Source organism: Malania oleifera, chromosome 5 (assembly GCF_029873635.1).
Source record: "Malania oleifera isolate guangnan ecotype guangnan chromosome 5, ASM2987363v1, whole genome shotgun sequence".
Lineage (NCBI taxonomy): Eukaryota > Viridiplantae > Streptophyta > Magnoliopsida > Santalales > Ximeniaceae > Malania > Malania oleifera.
In genome coordinates, this window is record NC_080421.1 from 6,879,005 (window position 1) to 6,902,035 (window position 23,031).

General features: G+C 34.4%; 1 protein-coding gene across 1 annotated transcript; it reads left to right on the top strand.

The window, feature by feature from the left end:
* Positions 1–977: 977 nt before the first annotated feature.
* Positions 978–14,947, top strand: LOC131156429 (V-type proton ATPase 16 kDa proteolipid subunit). Its single transcript, XM_058110115.1, has 3 exons — positions 978–1,282; positions 1,521–1,806; positions 14,465–14,947. Exons 1-3 carry the CDS (start codon positions 1,207–1,209, stop codon positions 14,595–14,597), a joined length of 495 nt encoding a protein of 164 aa, XP_057966098.1. The 5' UTR covers positions 978–1,206; the 3' UTR covers positions 14,598–14,947.
* The last annotated feature ends 8,084 nt before the right edge of the window (positions 14,948–23,031 follow it).

Below are 23,031 nucleotides of genomic sequence, written 5' to 3' on the forward strand. Positions count from 1 at the left end.
TTTTTTAACAATTTTTTTATGAATTTCGAGAGGCCCTGCTTTTGAGAAAATTAAATTTTACTTTAAGAGCCCATTTGTAACTTGGAACATTAAGCAAGGGAAAAGAATATTTGAAGAAATTCATTTTTTCCTCTTTAGTTATCAAGAAAAATGAAAAAATAAAATATATAACAAATTTATGAACAAAAATTTTGATTTTATAATACATTAGCATTTGATTTTTTTTTACATTATAAATTATATTAAACTAATTTTTTATTTTTAATTCTAATTAATATAGAAAAATATAATGAAAATGTGAGGTTTTTTTTTCCTTTTTTTCCCTTTTTTTCTTTTTCCAAATAAAATGCTTTATCCAAACAAACCCTTAAAAATCAAATTTTGAAAATCTCAATCTAACTTCAAAATTTGAAAATATGAATCAAGTTTTTCTATAAATACTTTAATTTTTTAATTCATAAATCAAATTTCTTTCAAAATATGGGATACTTTTTTTAGACAAAAAAAGGTTGAAAGTTATATCCAATTTGATAGTCGCGTATTTATCTTTCCTCACTTCTTTACCCTTTTTTTCCTTGTTATTTCTTTCGTTCTCCTTATCTCTTTATCAAAATTCTATCGAGAAAGTAAGCCTTCAATTATTCATAACATTATTAGCAATTTTTTATGCTATGATTCTTTGTTTCTACTTATTCTATTATTTTCCTTTTATGGATGGAGTTGGGAAAATAGTTGATATATTTTTTAAATTTTTTTTAAAAAATTACTTTATTACATTACTTGTGCATGCATGATTTGTAAATTTTATAATTTAAAAAAAAATGAGGGTAACATTGAATGTATTTTAGGAAGAATGAGGAAAGATATGCTGGATAAAAATCTCTTCCTCTTTCCCCGATTAATAGTACAGATTATTATTATTATTATTATTTATAATTGTAGTTCATATATTCTACCAAATATATACGTATAAATGTATGACATACGATCCCGCAAATCACATCGCACGCTAGTCGTCGTGTGATTTTAGAACAACTGGCTCATTCTCTTCCACTCCCTCCGCTACAACCAAGAACCAGAGAGAGAGAGAGAGAGAGAGAGAGCGATCGAACGATCGAGACCCAGATCTCTTCTGTAAGAATCACATAATCGAAACAGAGAATTGTTGCAGATCTAATCAGATTCATTTCAGATCTATACTCGAAGATGGCTTCATTCAGCGGTGACGAAACTGCCCCCTTCTTCGGCTTCCTCGGCGCCGCAGCGGCCCTTGTCTTCTCCTGTTTGTGCTCTAATCCTAATCCTTATGAATTCTCTTACGCTGTTTTTGCAAGCGTTAAGTTCGAGTCTTGAATTTGAGTTGGTGTAAAAAAAAAATCGTCCGAATTTGGTACGGTTTTAGGTTGTATTTTGTCTAAATTTATGCAAGTCGAAATAGACTCGGTGCTCTCGAAGTAGTATTGATAATTTTATCTCCGATCCCAGTTTCAGATCTCGTGATTGTGTTGTCTGTTCTTCAGGTATGGGAGCGGCCTATGGGACGGCGAAGAGCGGGGTGGGCGTGGCTTCGATGGGGGTGATGAGGCCGGAGCTTGTGATGAAGTCTATTGTGCCGGTGGTTATGGCTGGTGTTTTGGGTATTTACGGGCTCATCATTGCTGTTATTATCAGTACTGGGATTAACCCTAAGGCCAAATCGTATTATCTGTTTGATGGGTACGCGCATCTTTCGTCGGGTCTTGCTTGCGGTCTTGCTGGGCTCTCTGCCGGAATGGCGATTGGGATCGTGGGTGATGCGGGCGTCAGGTATTCTTCTAGTATTTATTTTGATCTCTAATGTCAGTTAATGGTGCTGTTTGTTTGCTTGTTTGTTATTCCTATTTCTTTTTGGGTTAGATACATGTTAGCAGGTGTAGCTATTCTGATGGTCAATTTGTGAAGTTTGGCCATATGGATTCTGCTAAAATTGTTTTTTTTTTAAAGATTCGTATGTTTGCTTCTGGCGTTGTGATTTGAGTGTCTGATGATTTTTGTATGTTACTGACAATATAAGTTATTGCCCTTATTGACGGGTTAGGGACTTAGGTAAGTTGACAAAATGATGCTGTTTCTGGCGGTTACTTTTAAATATGGTATAGCTACAGTCCCATTCAATAAAACGGATTTCGTCAATAAAATTATAAAGATGGAACAATTCAACATTCACAAGTCAATTAATTTTGCCTTCATATGAAGTTCATACGTTTCACGTTTGACCTAGGCATATTGCTTATATATTATTGGGAAGTTACTATTTTCACCTCCTTTGTGTTGGGGCAATCCCTAACGGGGTTTATGATTTTTTTACAGTGGGGTTCCCCTAATTTGAATATTCAATATGGCAATAGCTGTCTCGTGTGCCACTTCCTCTATTTCGATTATTTGAGTTCATTAATTGGGTGAAAAACCCCCATCACGTTCATATTTTTAGAGCATTATTATTGTTGAAATATTTGATATAGAATTCTTCTTTCTAGGTAATGATTTTGTTGTCAAGCAGATTAAAAAATAAGAAATATAGGCAATGGATTTGTCTTAGAACCCAATTCAGTGCTTCTTATACAGAACGCAGACAAAGTCTCTCTTCCATCATGATAGAACCTTTCCCATAATTATATACCTCAAAATACTTTATTAGACCATAATGCGTGACCTATTATTTTGGATTAAATAGAAATGAAGACACAATATTAGTTTGCAACTTCTTAGGGATTGCTACATGAAAATACTTTCTTTTTTTTATGTTATATGTTGCAATTGGACATATTTCTTTTAAAATATTGCATATTACTTTATATTTTATATCATGTCTACAATTTTGCCTACTTTGTATATGATTTACATAGATTTTTCTTTTTGTTATGCATCTAATCTCTGACTCTTTTATACCTCACTGCATCCCTGCACCCTTTCCCGCCTCATGTAACTATGGATGAAAGTGAAGGGAAGTGAACTGTCAAGAATTGCAGCTATGTATTTTATGAACAACGAGAGAAATATCTTTCATGAAAAATGCTAAGAGAAGCATGCTTGACATACAGAGGAACAAAAAATGAGTCTACAATCTGCATCAAGAATGCTGAGAATTGCACTTAAAATATGTTGCAAATATTTTTAAACATTTTGTTTATACCTAGAACAAGGTTGTTATGTTATAGGCTAAACGTAAGAACTTGAATTTTTATTATAGAAACAATTGGCATCACAAAAATAGTGGTGTATTTTATGTTGTATGGTATTACTTAGAGGGTAGCTGAATGTTACTGATATCAGCATGGTCAGATTAAACAGAGTGATATGGTTGGATAAAGTTCACTATAATTTTTCTATCTTTTGATCACATTAAATTTCTTTTTAATCATATGACTAGCTTGCTCAGTTGAGGTCTTTTGTACTTTGTGATGTGATTGCATGAGCAGGAATAGGGAAGTGGAAGAGTCAAAGGTTAGAAGTGTCTAGGAAGTATCTATCTAAATTATATAAAATATAGGCAAAATGTGTCAATTATAAATTACTATTTGCAGTTAATATTTTATAACGAATATGTCTATCTTCGGCATATATAATTACATGAAGACTATACTTTCACGTAACAATCCCTTAGAAGTTACATAATTATATTGCAACTCCCATATCTTTTTAATCAATAACAATAAATTGCTAGGCATAAATCTCTTAATTAAGAACATTAAATTGCTAGGCTTATAGCCTACTAAAAGTATTTAAAGGTTTATAATGATCTGAACTAGGTTTTTTCATGACTGGAGCAAGGTCTTGTCATGATTGGAGCAAGCTTATGTCTAGTTTTCACACAATTGAGGTTTGAGGTTGAAGCACTACCTAGGAAGGGAGTGGGTGGGTGTCATAACTAGGATAATTTCTTCCTTTTTAGCTTTTACATCCTGTTGGAATGAAGGATCTGATGAATGATGAAGGGTTGGAAGAGATGTGCTAAGAGAAATTTGCTTGAGTTTATTGGTTAGACTCCTAGTGAGGATTTCAACAATGGAGATTTCACTATACACATACAGGTCTCCTATTTAAAGTTAATTTCTATTTTGCCATTAAGCCCATTTAAAGTTAATTTCTATTTTGCCATTAAGGGACTCTTATTTTCAAAGTTACAGCAACTCTGTGAGCCATTATTGTTGTGGTTCTGGTGGTTTGCTTGGACCACCCGAAAGTGCTGTAGTTACTTGTTAGCATTGGCAGAGGGGAGGGGGTGGGAGAAGAGCTGAGCATTGGATGGGCAGGCTCCTGCAGACCTGACTTGACAATTGGCCAGGCTTGGTTGAACCCAAAAAAAAAAAAATAAGGCTTTGTGGCCCAACTTTGCCTGACTAATTTTAAGGTCAGACATGTGTTCAATAAAAATTTCCTGCCTGAATATATTCTATAATATATCTAAATTATATATTACACAATGTACTTTATATGTTCAAATTTTCCCGAAATATAGAAGCTTTGTTCCTAGTTACGCTATCTGTAATCTTTTTTCTTTAGTTCCTCTCCCTCTCTTTATCCCCTCCTCGCTCTCAGCTTTGTTTTTCTAACTCCCTAGAAAACATTTTGCTGATGACATGGTTTGATTGGTAACAATAGTTCCCACAAGTGAGCTGATTTTTTTATGCTGAGGATTGATTGTGATGATGGTGGTCGCAGTGGCAAGGATCAATAGTGAGTACTAGATTTGATGACAACGAATGAGTAATTGATTTTTGTGAGCTTTAAGTGAGTGCCTTTGATGGTGGTGTGGGTGATGACTGATGCTCAAGAGATAAGTTTTTGAGGTTTGATTTTTGAGTGTTGATGCCTTGATGGTGAGTAGATGTTTGGGAGTGAAAGCTTTGAGATTGATGGGCCAAATCTTGCCTTATTTTTTTCCCTTTCACTTTTTGAGTTTTAATAAGGTAAGGGCAACCGAGAGAGAGAGAGAGAGTAATAAGCAAGCCTCATTTGAGAAGTAAGGCCCATTCTCCAGTTTAAGGTGAGGATTTTGTGTTTTCTAATGCTTTTTCAGGGCTCATTTTACTGTGAGAGAGAGAGAGAGAGAGAGTAATAGGCAAGCCTCATTTGAGAAGTAAGGCTCATTGACAAATTAATGAATTCTTTAGACCCGAAGACTAAAACTAATTGGATTAGTTAGCAGTGCTTGAACCTTTTCAGGATTGAATTAGTTTTGCATTTAGCTTCTTGTTGATGGTGTTTAAATGAGAATATTATATTCTTTGTGTGAAATATAATTTGATTCAAGGGCTAGGATTAATTGCTAGTAGGGTTTTATAGTCCATTAAAAGTATTTGTCAGCAACATTGAATGGAGGGTGAGCAGAAAAGGTATGGCCACACCAAAAAGAGAGCTGACTAACTGCACCGAAGCAGTAAAAAAAGCCAATGCAGAATCTTTATCCCATATGGTTGTAGAAGGATCTACAACAAATATAGCATTGAATCTGGTGAGAAGTAACAAGCTTTCATATAGGGATTGTTTCTTGGGAAAGAAAAGTAATGAACAACAGAATGGTGCGGAGGACAATATTGATGACTGGGTTTGCTTTAGAGGAGGGTGATTCTGAGGAGAGGAAGAGGAACAGGAAACTGAAGATTCTTTTGTCTGTCTGGCTATAAGATTGCTGAAGGGATGAGATGTTCGATGTCCAGACGGGTCAATGTTCAGGTTAGGAGCATTATTTATGTTTCTTGATGAAGAAACTCCTTCGACTGTGATGCCTTGAGTTTCTTTGTTTATGGTTGATCTTGATAATGAGTTCTTTCTATAAGCTTCACTATCATCAAACTTCTCAGTAGAAGCATTCTTTGTCTGTTGTTGATCTTGCTGATGTGTTCTTTTAGATAACTTTTCCAATTATGTGATTACAATTTTGTCATAAGAACAAAGCCATGGAAGATTCTTCATCATTATTCATTATTTACATGGTTTAAGATAGCGGCTGTTACATACATAATAGAATTTGTACCTACTGATACTGTTAGTGGTGAGAGTGAAAATGACTGCTGTAATGGCTGCTACATCATCGTAATGGCTGTTACAGCTCTGTTACAGGCAGTAATGGCCGACTATACATACAGCCCCCATGATATTTAATCTAAATCAAGCTGCCATTTTCAGTCGCAAAGAAAATAGAGTGATTGTCCAATGAAAGAGATGGACCAACCTGAAGGTAGATAAACTGATTGAGATGGGTCTGATAATCGTGAATCGTTACTTCATTGTTTCAGCAATCATGGCTTGATGCCAGTGGGGAGAGAGAGAGAGAGAGAGAGAGAGAGAGAGAAAGAGAGAGGCAGAAGGTTTGTTGGAGTCATGTGGCTTGTGGAAGAGGGAGGCTTGCTCGAGTTGTGCAGGTCTCCAGGGATTTGTGTGTCTTGTGTGTTGAAGAGAAATGGCTCCATCTCACCAGCCTTCTGGAAACTTAGAGTTTTATTTTTATTTTTATTTTTATTCCTTTGATTCTTTCTGTGGTGAATAGTCATTTGTGTCCAAATCTCCAAATTTTTAATATCTATGCTTAACTAAATAATAATATATTCAATTTTTTATATTTGAACACAAATAAATTTTTTAATCTGATTGTGTCATGTTCCTGATTAATTAATTTTCTATTTTAATATTTTTTCTAATTTTGGTCATTAGGATAGTCAAAGTGAAAAATAATTTATATTTTTACAAACCTTGTACTAAAATTAACATAAATTTTATTTCCACAACTAAATAGCCTTTGTAGGTAGAATAAAGTGATCCAAAATACATTAAAAATCTTAATTTTTAAGATTATATTCTTATTCTTTAACATTGGCATTGTTGTGTGTACTTGAAAAAAATTTGTGGCTGCTGAAGCTGCTTCCCGCTTTGTACCGTCCGCTACTCCCATCTGCGACCGTTACGTGACATTACCCATGGTCACTATTCAAAACCATGGTTAGTTGACAATATATAAGTGATATTTGAATTTTGATCCTGAAAATTCTATTGTAGAGCAACATAGCTATTTGGGTGTGGTTTATTGGGTCAGCTATGTGATACTGTGATGAGTGATATGAATCTGTTTTGTTGCAGTTGGGTAATAGAACATATGAAAGTTGATAAGATTATCTTTGAAGCTTTGTGGGGAAAATGTGCAAGGTTGTTTGTGGAAATTGCCTTTAATATTGAATTTGGTCCAACAACCAAAGCGTGCACGAAAAGGGGAACAAAGGAAGTACAAAAATTATGCAAAAGCTAAACAAATGAGTTGCTAGAAAAGAGGGGAAGGAGGAGATGTGGGAAGTCAAATCGCGACTTGTGGCACTATCTGTAGATTTAACGAAAGATTTGAAGGAACTGGAGATAGCTTGATAAATGGGTAGCATGATGAGTCAATAAGAGGAGATATCACCAAGATTGACAAGCAAATCTGTGATGGAAGGACTGGAGGAAGGTGTGTTAATCAAAGGAGGGTTATTATAGGGGAACAGAAGCGTGGTTAGCGATTTGGTCAAGGATTGTTGAGAGAAGTGATTATTTCATGGTTTTTTTTTTTTTGGGGGGGGGGGGGGTTGTAGGTCTAAGGAGAAGGGGCTTAAGGCTTGGTAAGTTGGACTCTAGGGGAAGTCTAGGGTTGGTGAGATAAGGGATTATCTCATGAGTTGGGAGGTAGTTTGTAGGTTTAAGAAAACAAGGGCTTGCTTCTTGGTAGGTGCATCTAAGAACATTGCTTTGGTGGGTAAATGGTAATGGTATTTCCATTTGGAAACATATTTTCTATGGTGTAGGGTTATTAAATGTAAATTTGGTCTGTAGGACAATGGGTAGGATTCTAATTTATAGCTAGAGTTACTTGTGAAAGCCATGGAAATTCATTTCGCAGGTACTGTTTTTTTTTTTTCCTTATATCAGATATAAAGTCAGAGATGGTTGTAGGGTTGATCTCTTCTTAGGAGAATTCTGTTTTTCAGTTGCATTCTATTTTTTGTCTTTGTGTCCTAGTGCATTATTTCTTCTTTTCTCATTATTCATGACACTAGTGTTTCTTGAGATTTTAAATTTTGTTGGAACCATATTCATGGGGAGTCCAAGGAACTTTCTTCTCTCCTAGGCTTGTTGGATTCTTTTAAGTATTCTCATGTTGGGAATAATGAATATTAGTGTCTGATGTTTTCATTTAAATAATTTTACTTGCGTCTAAACTCTCGCACGTTTTTTCCTGACTGATCATTTGTGGAGAGCTAACATTCCTTTGAAGGTAAATGCTTCTGTGTGGATTTCCATTCTTAATAGAGTTAGCACCAGGGCTGCAAACAAGGCGAGTCGAGTTGAGCCAAGTTTCAACATGTTCAGGCTCAGCTTGGTGGAGGAAGAGCTCAGGCTTGGGCTCAGGCTCAGGCTCAGGCTCAAGTCTCATGTGTAGATACAACGTGCAGCTTGCCAAACTTGGTCCTTGGGCCTTAGTCTTGGGTTTGGGCTTGGCCAACTTATAATAGTCACCTAGACCTCCCCAAACTTTATTTGACCCTATTAACAAGTCCATTATCAAGCCTCATAATGAAGCCTAATTCTAGTTTAATAAACGAGTTCAATCAAGCCTGTACTTGATGTGCTCACAAGCTGAACCAAGCCGAGCCCAATCATGTTCAGGCTCAGCTCGTCTATTAAACGAATACAGAAACTAGGCTTGTAAATCGCTATTTAGATAATAAATAAATGAGCCCAAATGAGCTCTTACCAAGCTGCTCATGAGCTGCTTGATTCTTTTGCAGCCCTAGTTAGCACCAACAATCTATTGCAGATTTGTAGATCATACATGCCCCTCTCCCCTGATGTGTGTTATGCTAGTAGTAAGGATCATTCTCATTTATTTCTTCATTGCTACATGGCTTGTGTTTAGGCTTTTTTTTTTGTTTGTTTGTTGGGAGAGTACTAGATTTGTCATCACTCTTCAGTCTTTGGAGGATTTCTTATTGATTGATTTTGTTGTCTTTGGGGAACAGAATAAAGTAAAGGTTTTGTGGTGGTGTGCAGTAGTTGCAGCTATTTGTGGGCAATCTGGTTGGAGAGGAATAGTCAGTCTTTTTATAATCGTGTTTCATTTATGGATTTTATTTGTGACAGATTTTTTATCTAGCTTCATTATGGGTGTTCTGTACTGGGTGTGATAGTGTGGCCTTCTCTGATATTCAGCATGATTAGTTGGCCCTTTTAGTTCAATTCTTTGTTTTCTTTTTGTAGTAATTTTTGTTTTTTCTTTTTCTTTTGTTATGTGAATTGTTTGGCTCTTCTCTGACATTCAGCCAATTCAGCTTATTTTCTTTATAGTTTCTTCTTTCTCTCAATGAATTTCTTCTTCTTTTTTTTATTAAAAAAATGTGTAAAGGAAACTGTCAAGCGAAGTTTCTATTTCGAGTATGTAGAGAGAATTCAATTCACACAACTAATAAAGTATTTGGGGTTGATGCAAAGATGGGCTCATGGGCTTTGTGTGGTGATAGATCTATGGATAAATTGCGTAAACATGCTGAAGTAGATTCAAGTTCTCAACCCTAAAATCTTTGGCCTCTTGTTCTCAGTGAGGGATGGTTTTTTTGGCTGTACCATTTATATTCCCAAACCCCTTGATCTCTTTCCAAGAGATGGACGTGGGAGGTGAGGTTGAATTAGATGAGGAAGAACCTCAGTCAATGATTAATGAATTTGGTATCACAAGCCATGAACTTCCCTAGAATGGAAGTGGGTGCAGGGGTTGCTGCTGTTTGGGGGTTGGCCGTATGAGTGGTCAGCAAGCTGTGGTTTGAGGGTTACGTTAAGGTGGAGGTCTTGAAGCTTTGCTGGAGGAATTTAGGTATTGTGGAAGAACAAAATGGGGTCTATATGAGTTGAAGATCAGGATGGCGGGTTTACTCACATGCAAATTGACCAAGGTGCTGGTAGGATATGGTGGTTCACAGGTAGGGGTGACAAAATGGGTCGAAACCCGACTGGTGACCCGCCCGTTTATAAATGGGTCAACCCGTGTTCGGGTCGGGTGACCCATTTATTTGGCTCCTAAACCCAATAACCCATTAAGTAACAATGGAAGTGTCAACGGAGTGATGGGCTAGGAATTGGTCTTCACCACGACAAGCACGAAGCTTGAGCCGCGTGAGGCTTCGGCACCGGAGTGAGATAAGAACAAGCGCATCGTCGCCGATGCTAATAGATCTACGGTCACATTTGAGAGCAAGTTTGGTCATGGCGTCGAACCAAGAAAAGAGGGAAGGAATCATGGAGTGCAGATCCGACTGGGTATTGAGCAACATCCGGTGATGGCTCTATCCCTCGATCTCTAGCCACTGCCGACAAACAAGGGAACAAAGTTTCCCGTTGCCGGGGCCAATGGACTGGAAAATGCAAGCCAGACACTCGTCCGGAAAGTCGGAGATGTGGTCGGAGACCCCATCGATAATCCCTTGGAACTCGTCCCTTTCTTCTGGGAGCATTGGGGAGATCAAGGCCGTGGTTTTGGCCTTGGAGCGGTGGTTGTGACAGATGTCGTGATGGCTAAGGCCTGATGAGATGCCTGCAGTGGAAGCTGACTGGCCCATCAATGGCGATGGGAGGACTTACGGTGGACCTGTGTGCACCTTACCTTCCTCCCCTTAACCTATCCGGAGTAGGAAATGAGAGTTACTCTCTGTTTATTGTCCTTGTTCTTCCCGTCGAAGGAAGGGCTCAGTGATGGATTTCAAATCACATTTCATTGTGGTTAAGGTTTCTCTGTTGCTTGATTTGATTTGGTATGGTTGTGTTCTTCAGATAAGCCTACGGTTTTTTTTTTTTTTAAATATGAAATGTTTTACAATTTTTAAAATAAATAAATTATATTTTTGAACGGGTTAAATGGGCGGGTTATTGTTTACACGGTTGTGACCCATTTAACGTTGACCCGTTTACGACTCGACCTGTTTATGACCCGACCCGTTTACAACCCGTCCGGACCCTGCCCATGAACCTGTTTGGCCACCCCTATTCACAGGAGTCTGCTATCCAAGTGATTAACTGAAGGAAGTTTTGTGGAGTAGACTAAATACGATAGCGATTGGTATGAATGAACTGTGGATGCTGGGGAGAGGCTTTGATGAAATCATGGGGATAGGGGAAAAAGAGGGGGGTGCTTCTGTAAATGTGTGAACAAATACTCTGATTAAGAAGTGGATTAATAGCTTCTGTCTTTTGGAAGCGATCTTGATAGTGGGAAGGGTGATGCTTCAAGAAGTGGTTAGGGCTCTTCCTCATGGTCAATCACCACTCTGCTGATTTAGACGAATTATAAAAGTGCTTAGGTTACATATGGTTAAAAAAAGAATTAGGGTGGGAAAGGAATAGAATATGTATAGATATATAATGATTTATTAAAAAAGTCACTTATGTAAATGTTATGCCATCTAACATAGAATAAGATTGGAATAGACAATCCCATGGTGAAATTCAGGGGCAGTTATTCATGTCTTACATTTTATGAATTAATATAAAATTTTGCATGGCCATTTGCTTTATAACAGCAATACATTTTTTTTAAAAGTTATTATATTCATATACTATGACCATTCCAATCCTAGCCTATCCCATTATGTGAACTAAATGTAACCTCAAGAGGGTGGGCAGAGACCTTTCTTTTTTGAAGCTGCCTGGTTAACCCATAATGATTTAAAGATTTTATAGAAGAAGCTTGGGATGAAACTGTGGCCACGGCACTGCAGTAATGAAAGTCAGAGATGGGTTGAGAACTTGAAGCAGAGATGTTTATTGCAACATCTTACAAAGAATTTTGAGTAAAGTTAGCTTGGGGTTCAAGGGGCTTGGATTGATAGAATCTCTCTCAGTTAAGCTGGAAGGGAAATTGTTTGAGGATTATAATACAGTTTTGTATTAATAGTTTTTTCACGCTACTGCCATCATTAGAAGAAAATAAAACCTGATACTCATGCTTCCTGATGGGCTTGGGGAGTGGATTGACCGATAGGATCGGGAAGTTCTCAAACGTAAGCTTATTCAGTTCTGTAGTAATCTCTATTCTGAATATGAAAGACTTTAGGGGGTGGGCATTTGAAGGTGTTCTTTGCCCAATGTCTGATCTAAAAGGTGTTTTTTTTGTAGAATCAGTGGTGGATGAGGGAGTTAAGAGTGGCCGTCTTTGAGATAAATACATATAAAGCTCTATACGTCCATGATTTTAAAGCCTTGATTTACAAAACCCAGTGTCATCTCCTCAGTGAAACCCAGTGTACACTAAGATTCAAGATATTGCAAGAGTATCAAGCAAATTTATCATACTTTTGTTGTACTCATCCCGAGAGTGTGGTATCTTGGAAATTATTAACCAACTTAGGCCAATAAATTGGGGTGCAAGGGCTTTGATTGATAGAACCTCACTCAGTTAAGCTGGAAGGGAAATTGTTTTGAGGATTATTGTACAGTTTTGCATTAATAGTTTTTTCATGCTACTACTAGGCGCTTTGCTTGTCTTGTATCTTCAGGATAATTTACACAATATTTCCTGCCTATAGGTCAAGTCTAGCATGTTTACGTTAATATTCATGAATTCTCAACCCGAGATATGTTATTATATAGCATAAACTTTGAGGCTTAATGGCTAATACATGGCAATTGAATCATAAGCTGAGATCATAAAGAGCATACTGCGATTAAGAAGTGCCACTCCACCTGCTCGTATGAAACTGGCAGGCATCCTGACTCCCGAGACTCTTTCATAGAATTCCAACAATTTCCCCCCCTCCAACACCATTGGGATACTTCAAATAAACTAGAGTACATATAGGATACACCAGTGATGGGCTTTGGGGGTGGGTCAACTGATTGAGGATCGGTAAGTCCTCAAAACTATGCTTATCCAGTTCTGTAGTGATCTCTATTCAGAATATGAAAGATGGGTGAGCGTTTGAAGGGGCTGGTTATTGCCCAATTTCTGATCTAAAAAGGTGTTTTTTTGCAGAATCAGTGGTGGATGAGAAAGTTAAGAGTGGCTGATAAAACTCTTATGTGTGGATGGTTTTAAAGCCTTGATTTACAAAGCCCTGTGGCATCTCAGTGAAACTGTGTACTAAGATTTTAGATATTGCAGGAGTATCGAGCAAACTAAGCGTACTTTTGTTGTACTCATCCCAAGAGTGCGGTATCGTGGAAATTATTAACCAACTTAGGCGAATAAATTTATACTCCATCTCCTACAAAATTCTTCCAAAGTTCTTATGAGCAGAATGAAGCCATCTCTTTTAAATCTGGTATCCTCAAATCAAGCTAGCTGACCTTGAGAAGGTGTATGAATGTTTGAGCTTGGAGGTTTGTTGAGGAGACTCCTTTCACAAAGTGGGGTTTCCATCTGTTATGGTTTCTATGATCATGAACCGAACTTGTTTTGGTTAATGAATGTTGCCCAAGAGAGCACAAAAGACTTCAATTTGTTGAGTGGCTTTGCACTAAATTTTTATTGTAGAAAAGCCCCAAGGTTTCTCTTACTTCACAATAGAATTGGAAGGGAAGCCTATTGAAACATAAGTAACAGCCAGTGCACAAGGTTCCCATGCCTTTGGAGGTTTGGAAGGGGCCTTACCTTCATACTTTAAGAGACTGTTTCTTTGGCTTGAACTTCTGACCTTCAAGTCTAGATATAATACCTCTCACATTAATTAGAGGCTCGCTCTCTATTGGAACGTAAGTGATACTTAATTGCTGTTTTTTGGAGTGGAAGTCTAATTACCCTGCACTTACGTGAAGATTGAACAATTAATTTGTTGCTTAACCTTCCTAGTTACACAACTCATTTATGAAGATATCCTATTGTTATGACACATTTCAGTTGTATATCGAAGGGCTGAGAGATCATCATAGGCAAATTTTTTTAAGGTTTACACCACCATCATGTTGTGTGAAACATTAAACATGATGCCTGTCCTCTTGTTCTCATTTCTAATTTTGGCATGATGTTATTTTTGTCAAGTGCATTGTGGAGCTTTCTGGGTCTCAACTTGAACTCCTCTATGAGCATGGCTTTGAATCTTAATTTTAGTTTTCTTATTTTTGCATTATTTTGTGTTTGGAATTATAAATTTTGGGAATTATTTGAGGAAATATTATTTGGACGCCAATGCTTGAAATATTGATTTTGAAATTAGTTAGCTATTAATTTTTGTATGAATAGATTTTGTGGTTAAAGTATGCATTTCTTGTTATTTGCTAGTTTCTTGGAACAGAATGGAAATTATTTTCAGAAAGTACCGCTAGTGTTGTGGTTCAGGAAAGTTGAATGTTATCTTTTTCCGAGATGCTTCTTTGGAGTTATTGTAATGCATGTTGAAAACAATTCCTCATGTCCAGTTTGATTTAAGATTTTTACCATGATTAAATTAGGCCACCCCATGATTTGTTTTTGCAGAGCTAATGCACAGCAGCCTAAACTTTTCGTGGGGATGATCCTCATTCTCATTTTTGCTGAAGCCCTGGCCCTCTATGGCCTCATCGTTGGCATTATCTTGTCTTCTAGAGCTGGCCAATCCAGAGCAGAGTAAGAAGGGGAGGGGCAGCGAAAGCTCCCAGAGCTCTTGTATTGCTGACTGGCATCTCTTGGTGAGGAAAAAATTAATTCTTCTGAGATTATAATTATTGGATGGTGCTTTCTGGGTTCTCCAAAATTCACAGTCGGGAAGGCAACCACCCTGCTGCATTTGTTCTGTGGATTGCGTTATGCTCTGTTTGTAGAAGTAGGATTGAGTTTCTTTTTGTGGAATAAAAGCTTTGTGAAGCTTGCCCTTGTTTGGTTTTATTATTAGTGCTGTAATTTGTAGTGCATTAAAACTTCAATCTGCTATAGAAACTGTTATTCTTGAACCAGCAAATGGATGGATTCATTTTTATTAAACCTCGTCCTTCATCGGTGCTCGTTGTAATCATTTTTGCTTTTTTTTTTTTTTTTTTCCAAAATCCTACTTCCTATAATTGTTTTATGTGAGCGAACCATTTCATGAAGCTAGTGATTGAAGGATAAGATCTATGAACCATGTCCTAGAATTACAAAATATTGTGCCACTCCATGTTGATCCTGCCCCTGGCTTTCTCTCACAAAAGTCCTTTCCTGTGTAGCATCCATTTAATAAAACACATTTTGGGTTCATTGAGTTTTTGTTACCTTTAAAAAAGGATAGCTCATATTTTTCATTCCAAGCCTAGTTCATATTCTGAGCTAGGCTAGGTTTGAAGTCGAGACATTTAACATGAATGTTTCATGTTGAATCCTTGAGCCTCCCTCTTTTAATTTGGAGGGGCATCAATGCATTAATTGTATAACATTAGTGCCATGATTGAATCATAGAATTTAAATTTTACATTATGTCGTAGTAAACTAATCAATTCATAATTTTTTTTTTTTTTTAAATAATCACATTGATGTTGTGTTTGTGAGTGAATTTTTGTGGATTTTTATGTAGTTTATATTATATTTTATTTAAATTTATACAAATTTAAATATGAGAATTAAATTTCAAGTTTTCAAATATGGACTAATGGTATTTAAAATTAAGGATATTTTCAGCACCTTCTCTCAAACAAGTTTTCACTATATATGACAATTCTCCCTGCATGCTTCACATTGGAAAGATAGTTTTGGATTTCTCAGTTTTGTTTTGATTTGGTTTTCATTGGCAATCCGGTTATTGTATAGGAATCAATCGAATAAAACTAAGCGCCATGGAATTGAATTTATTATTTAATTTTATCAAACTTTTTATTTAAATTTTTATTCTTTTTTTTTTTTTTTTCAATTCATCCCATTACGCTATCCTTCAAGGCTTTAAGCTAAAACATTTGAATTGTTTAATTACTTTATGCTGTAGTTCTTGTGTGTTGTGCTTATGTTTGTTACTGATTTGTTTTAGTTTAATTATTTATACTCTTCTTGGTATGTGTTTTTTGGGTAAATTCACCGATATGACTGGTAGTTTTTCAAATATAAAAGGAGCCATCCTTGGCATTTTTATTTTTAAAATTCTAAAAATATTGAGTTATTCATATTTAGAAGATAGGACGAAGAATTTTTAAATTTTTTTAAGGAGCTATTTATATTTGTCTCACTTTATTTATGGTATTGTAAAAATTCTTACAAATTCTACATAAATATAGATGGATCGACAAGTCTTAAAAAATTATTATATTCTTCTTCATTTTTTAAATTTTGATTATTTCTTTGGTTTGATGCTCATAAAATGACATTTAATTTTTTTTTAAAAAAAGTATTTTGTCAAAGAAGCTTAATTTACTGATTGATGATTTTAAATCACTCTCACCTAATCCCCCAAAAAAAAAATCCTGCAATGTAAAATTATTGGTCCGTGATGAATGATGAACAATGAAATGATTCCATCTTCACATGGGGGCGCCGCAGCCCTTCTATTATGCAACCCATTAGTGTGCCCAATGATTAGCCTGCTTTCTAGAATTCACCTTCCTGTAAATGTAAAAATAATTTGTATGTAAATGAGAAAAAAATAAATAATTATATATATGACACCATACTAACACAATTAGTTTGACTATTGAATTAATCTATCACTCCGATCAATTGACTCAATGACTAACCCGATTTCATTTTCTATCGGTTCGATTGATTAACTCAATGACATCATCAGGTTGTCAACCCGTTCCCATTTTCTATCGGTCCGATTGATTGACTCAATGACCTCACGGGTTATCATTCATTTTCATTTTTAAAACCATATATATATATATATATGATTTTAAAAATGAAAATGAATGATATATATATATATATATATATATATATATATAATATAATATAAAGGACAATGAAGCTGGTGATGATTGAATACAAAAAAAGATTAGGTCATGGCATTGAAGTTGGAACCCACTGTTGTGTGGATTGCATTTTCAGTTTTGAGCTCATATCTCAGCCATCTCATTTGTTAGCTTGAAGTGCCCTTTGTTTTCATTTTCTAGGGAAAGGTCTCTTTTCTTGGTCTGATCATTTCAGGTACCCTGCTTTCTGGCTTTCCAACCAGCTGCCCGGATGTTGGAAATGCTTTGCTTTTTCAGCATATTAAAATAAAAGAAGCTTTGACGTGTGCTTGCTTTTGCACTCTTTCTATCATATCTAAGTTGGTGGATTTAATGGATGATGTTTTCGGCTAATCTGTTTAAATAAAATACATAAAGAGAAGTAAAGTGCTATCCTTTCAATTAAAGTATCGATTGAACAAGCTTATCTCTTGCGTCTTTCCTTCAGCTGTGATGCGTTTTAAGATACTTTCCCTTATGTTTATTTCTTGACCTAACTGATCCAAGAAAAGGGCATTTGATTGAATAACGGAAAGATTAAGCAACGATTTTTGTTTTTGATTTTCTCTGCCCTATTAATCCAAGAAAGGGTGTTTAATTAGTTGAAGGTTTATTTTTTATTTTATTTTATATATTTCATTATTGGTAGGTGGGGAAGTTGGGGAACCCTAAATTAAGAAGTCTGAAGGTTGGGTAGAGCTATAAAGAGACAGACTTCAACCCAAGCTTGTGGTATAAACTTTACAAAGAGATTAAGGACTAAGATAATTGGCATATGTTGTTTTGACCTCTTCGTATCTTTGTAGCGTCTTCATCAACTCATAGAAAACTCACTTCTCAAGAGTTAAAAAATTACCTATAACCAATCTAAGGTATAAATCTGACTCGTCTTAAGTCCTCTAGTAAGTGGATCATTACCCGCTTGCTGAAACCTCCCTCCATAGCCGATTGAATGGTTGGATAGCCACTCTAAGTCTTTCAATGGGTTCTCATGGCCTAGGTATGAATTCATTAGGCGATCGCAGATATCTGATTAGGATAGAGCTATCATTTTGAGGCGAAGCATAAAGAATGTATATAGAGCCAAACGAGCCTAAGAAGATAGCATAAAGGAAGAGAGCAACTACGGGCGATGATAACCTTTTTTTTTACTAAAAGAGGGCGGCGCCTCCTTTTATTTATTAATATACCCTCACTTTTTGCGGATGAGTACCGTGATTATAAGATAAAACAAAAGGGAGAGTATAGAAAAACCTTCCAAAAAAAAACCAACACCAACAACAAACCAAATTAGGACAACAAAATTAAACCTAATTAAACAAAAAAGATAAAAACATAAACACAACCGAAATCAAAACAAAATACACCAAACGAAACTCTAGAATTGAACTAACGATGACCGGAAATGAGACCCCACCTATCCATCCGAAGAATACCCAGGGCCGACCTAACCATTAAGCGGCTGAGGTGTTCGCCTTTGGGGCCCTCAAATTTTTTTTAATTAAATAATGTTAACATTACTTAATATACTTTCTTCCAATACATTGACTTCCCAACTAACAAATAAATGAAATTGTATTTTCAAATGTAAAATAAATGTAATTTAATTCTTTTTTTTTTTCAAGTCTCATTGACTTCCCACCTAATAACTTTATTATATTTCTAACTATCTATTACTCTCATCTCTTTCTCTTAGACTCTCTAAAAAATTTTTTCCATCTCTTACACTCTCTCACTCTCATCTCTCGATCTCTCTATGATTTTTGCTCTGACTCTTGTGTTCATCATCTTTGGGCCTCTGATTCTCTGTAATTTTCATCAATCTTAATTTTGATATTAATGTTTGTGCATTATTTTTCTATTATTTTCACTTTGAATTTTTTTTTTCTATTTTTTCTTAGATTTTGGAAGCTTTGAGATTAGAGCATTGTATCCGACAAGAATCTGATATCTCTAAAGTCTCGCTCACCGATCGATTTGCAATAATAATAATAATCATGTTATATTGTTTCAATCTATTATTTCTGTAGATTTATTAAATTTATTTTTATTTGCTTACATAATTTGTCAATTTATAGTTTGTGTTAATTTTGAAATTTAATTATGTTAATGAGAAAATATGAATCTGGATATGAAAAATGAAAAAGAAAAAAAAAATAGAAGAATTAGTGTCATCTCAAAAGGGAACTCTTGATTAATTTATTTTTAGTTCTAAATAAAATATAAATGAGTAAGAAGAAAATACTCCAAGAAACGAGCAATCAATTCCAGAGATGGAATTAGAATCTAATATGATAATAATAATAATAATAATAATAATAATAATAATATAAAAGATAACATTGATTAGTGATTTTGTATCTCAAAAAGTTAGAAAAATTAATTTTAAACAAAAATAAAAATTAAACAAAATATTAAAGATCCTTGATTAAATCATTCGCCTAGGACCCCATAGCGTGAACAACAGTTGAACCTGAGAATACCTTTCGAATAACGTAGTAGAAGGTACGAGCGATGATAACCTAATTATGTTAAACTACTCCCTCTCACATTATTCTCAAATGGCCATAACCACAACTATATCAATCTCTCTCTCTCTCTCTCTCTCTCTCTCTCTCTTTGTATATATATATATATATATATATATATATATATATTATCTATTACTTTGTCTTTCTACTTGGCATTTTTATAATTTTATTTTCTTAATGGGTGCACTAATAGAACAATGGTACAAATGATCTTTATAGCAATATACCATACACTTCCTTCATCTAAGATTCTAAGTCAATTTCATATCTTAGGAGACATTATGATAGTTGTTATGTTATAGATTTCAGGTTTGAACCTTGGGAAGAATGGGAATGAATATGGGATGGGAAATATGCTGCATCTTATTATATAGCCCCGACTCCATGAACCGAAAAATAGTTTGTAAAAGAGTGTATTATGTAAATTTCCCTTGTGTATAGGAACAGGATTTTCTACTTTTGGTGCTCACTTTTTATTTTTTTAAAAATATCTTTGTATAAAAAAATGACTTAACACTAAAGTTAATAGCTATACAAAAAATATATTAGGGCTAAAATATCTCTCTAACAATTTTTAAAATTTCAATAAAAAAATACTATTACTTGTAAAAAAAAATTCAAAAAAATCATAAATTAAATTATTGAAAAAAAAAATCAATTTTTTTAAAAAATAGAAGTTTCCCTTGTGACATCCAAAAGCCAATTTTTAGCTTAGCAACTCTTGGTGTCTTCTAAAAAGTATCATGTGCTAGTTAAGATTTTGGCATGGTCCTCAAAAATTGGGAAGCCATTGCTTTCAACATTCCTATAATATGAAAGTCCTCTGCATTGGAGTTCCTAAAACCCAATTTCCTAATTCAGCAATTGTACCTTTCCCTAATGCCACCTCACTCCCATTGAAGCACATGAACTTTGAGTATTGAAATTGCTTACCATGTATTAGTGTTTGGAAGCTCAGAAAATTAAAGCATGACATCAAAGCAACACAGGTGGATAATCATCCAACATTGTCAACTTAAGTTCGTGTTACCAAATTTTATAGAATCAACAAAAAGCTCTTAGTCTGTGAATTCTTATCATGTCTAGACTTGATGAGTATCTTTGTGTTTAGTGCCACTAGCTCTTCACTCCTAGCATTGTCCTTCTCTCAATTCCTTTAAGTTTCAATCTTATGACCCAAACCTAAAAATAAGAATATTACCATTTATCGAATGCTAAAAAACAAATAGTTCATTATTAAACTCTTTCCGTCATTTTAAAAGTTGCTTCTAGTTGTTGAGTTTTCCAAAATTTCATTTTTTTTTTATTCACATTTCTTTGTATATCCTAAATCATTTTAATTTTAATTTAGTGGGTGTCTAATTTACGCACAAATTGCAATGATTTGAAATCTACAAGAGCAACATTATAAAGGAAAAAGGTAGCAATCGAGATGGATGAAAAATATATTTAACCCATTCTTTTCATTTGATTTTAATTCTTGTGCACATACTCTCTTTTGTTTTCACTTACCAATTTAGATTAATTACTTTTGAAAGCAGCATTAGAGAAACACGAATGTCAAGAATTAACAATTGTGTTCATCATAATTTTTTATAGCATTTCTCAACCCTTTAGGCTTGGCTACCTAAATTTTGAAGTGGACAATCCAAAGCCAAACTTGCAAAGGATTATTGGAAGGGATGGCCCAAGTGGCAAATGAAATAGAATGCATCAAAACATATGCATTAAAACTAAAAGGGTTGAAGTTAGTGGAGAATACAATATCCAAAGGATATGGGATAAGAAGTTTTTTTTTCCTTTTTTTTTAATAAGGGAAAGAAAGAAAAAAGAAAAAAATAACATATCAAATTAATGTAGAAACTACAATAACATTAGAATTAGCAAGTAATTGGAATTGGAAGATAGTGGTGAGACAGTCATTTTAAGTAATACTTATTTTCGACAATTTGTCTTTATATGTATTTTCTTCTCGAAAATATAAAAATATATCCCCTAACAATTCTTACACCATATCTAACATAAGAAAAGTTTGATGATATGCAATGGTATTCAACTGCTCGATAATCTTAGGCATCCTATGACTTTGATTTTATATACATCCTCCTAAAATTCAACTCTCGAGTTTTAGGACAAGACTTTGAGCCACTCTCAACCCTACTAAATTGAAGATAGGATAAACTCTTTACCAAAATAATGACATCCCAAAAAAAATAAATGAATATATATATATATATATATATATATATATATAAGTAATGAATTTTTTTTAAAAAAAATTTGAGAAATACTCCCTCATGAGATAAATTTTTATTTGAGATAAATTTTTAAAATGTTGCCTGTCTTATTAAATCTTTAATTGTTTTTTTTTTACTTAAGTGTAAAAATCACTTAAAATCTTCTTCTTCTTCTTCTTTTTTGCATTTTATCTTCTTTTTTTTTTAAAATGACATGTAAATTAAAAAATAATTTTAAAAAATAAGCATAATAACAAATATTTAGTGCATTTTTTTTTTTGCAAATATATAATTTTTCATAAGTGTATTTTCAACTGAACTAAAAGCATTCTCGTACTCAAATTTTTACTAAAACTTATCAAAAATAATACAAGAATATTTTTTTTTGGCATCAAAACTTCTTTCACTCATATTTTAAAGGGTCAGCTTTATTCTTAAAACAAATATACCATGATGTTATGACACATAGGAGTCAACTAACCAAAGGAGTTAGTTTCATTATATTTGAATTTTGCTTTGAATCAAAACCTCAAACACTCTCAAGAGACATGTCAATGTTATATAGCTTAGAATATTAATTTATTTAACACCAAACTACACTTCAAAAGACAAGGGACGCTGGTTCTCTCCCCCAAAAGCTCATTTGGCCACCCTTCAAAGTGCAGATTCCCAAACCCACAAGTCTATAACAAAGAATTTATTTTTTTGGACCATCATACTTTATTCACATGTAATTTGGTTCCATTCACTTTATTTATTGTTTGCTTAATCCTCTATTGAGAATCAAGTTTTGTTTGGGAGAATATAATTTTTTTTTTTTTTTTTTTACTAAAAGAAGGCGGCACCTCCATTTATTTATTAATATATTCTCACTTTTGGCGGAGGAATACCGTGGTTACAAGTTAAAACAAACAAATCAAATTAGGACAAACAAAATTAAACATAACTAACAAAGAAATTAAAAACAAAAAAACAATCAAAATTATTTTGAGACTATAATTCTAATCAAATCTCAATAGCAAAATTGTTTTGAATCCAAAGTGTAATAATTTTTTTTTATTGCAACAAAAAATGTTCGATGCAAACAGGGCCTTAATATCTCAAATTTATATTCTCCAAATCAACCTTGGTCAATTTGTACCTACCACCATTTGAAACTTTGATGGTGCTTTATTCACCCATATCATCTCTTTGGAGCTGCTTTATTCACTCCTATCACAATTTTACTTTGCCCACTTGATCAAAAGTATGTTATGTAACTTTTTAATCCCACATGAATAAAGTGGACTTAAACAAATCATGGACAATTAAAATGTAATTAATTTATCAAGAAAGGTACTATTTTTTAACCATGAATTAAGCACTGCATTTTACGTCCTAACACAAAA

Excerpts from the sequence above, each read along its gene's own strand:
- LOC131156429 (XM_058110115.1), top strand. The coding sequence starts at position 1,207 with ATGGCTTCATTCAGCGGTGACGAAACTGCCCCCTTCTTCGGCTTCCTC. Across the intron at positions 1,283-1,520 it reads AGCGGCCCTTGTCTTCTCCT|GTATGGGAGCGGCCTATGGG; the intron begins GTTTGTGCTCTA and ends TCTGTTCTTCAG. Across the intron at positions 1,807-14,464 it reads GTGGGTGATGCGGGCGTCAG|AGCTAATGCACAGCAGCCTA; the intron begins GTATTCTTCTAG and ends TTGTTTTTGCAG.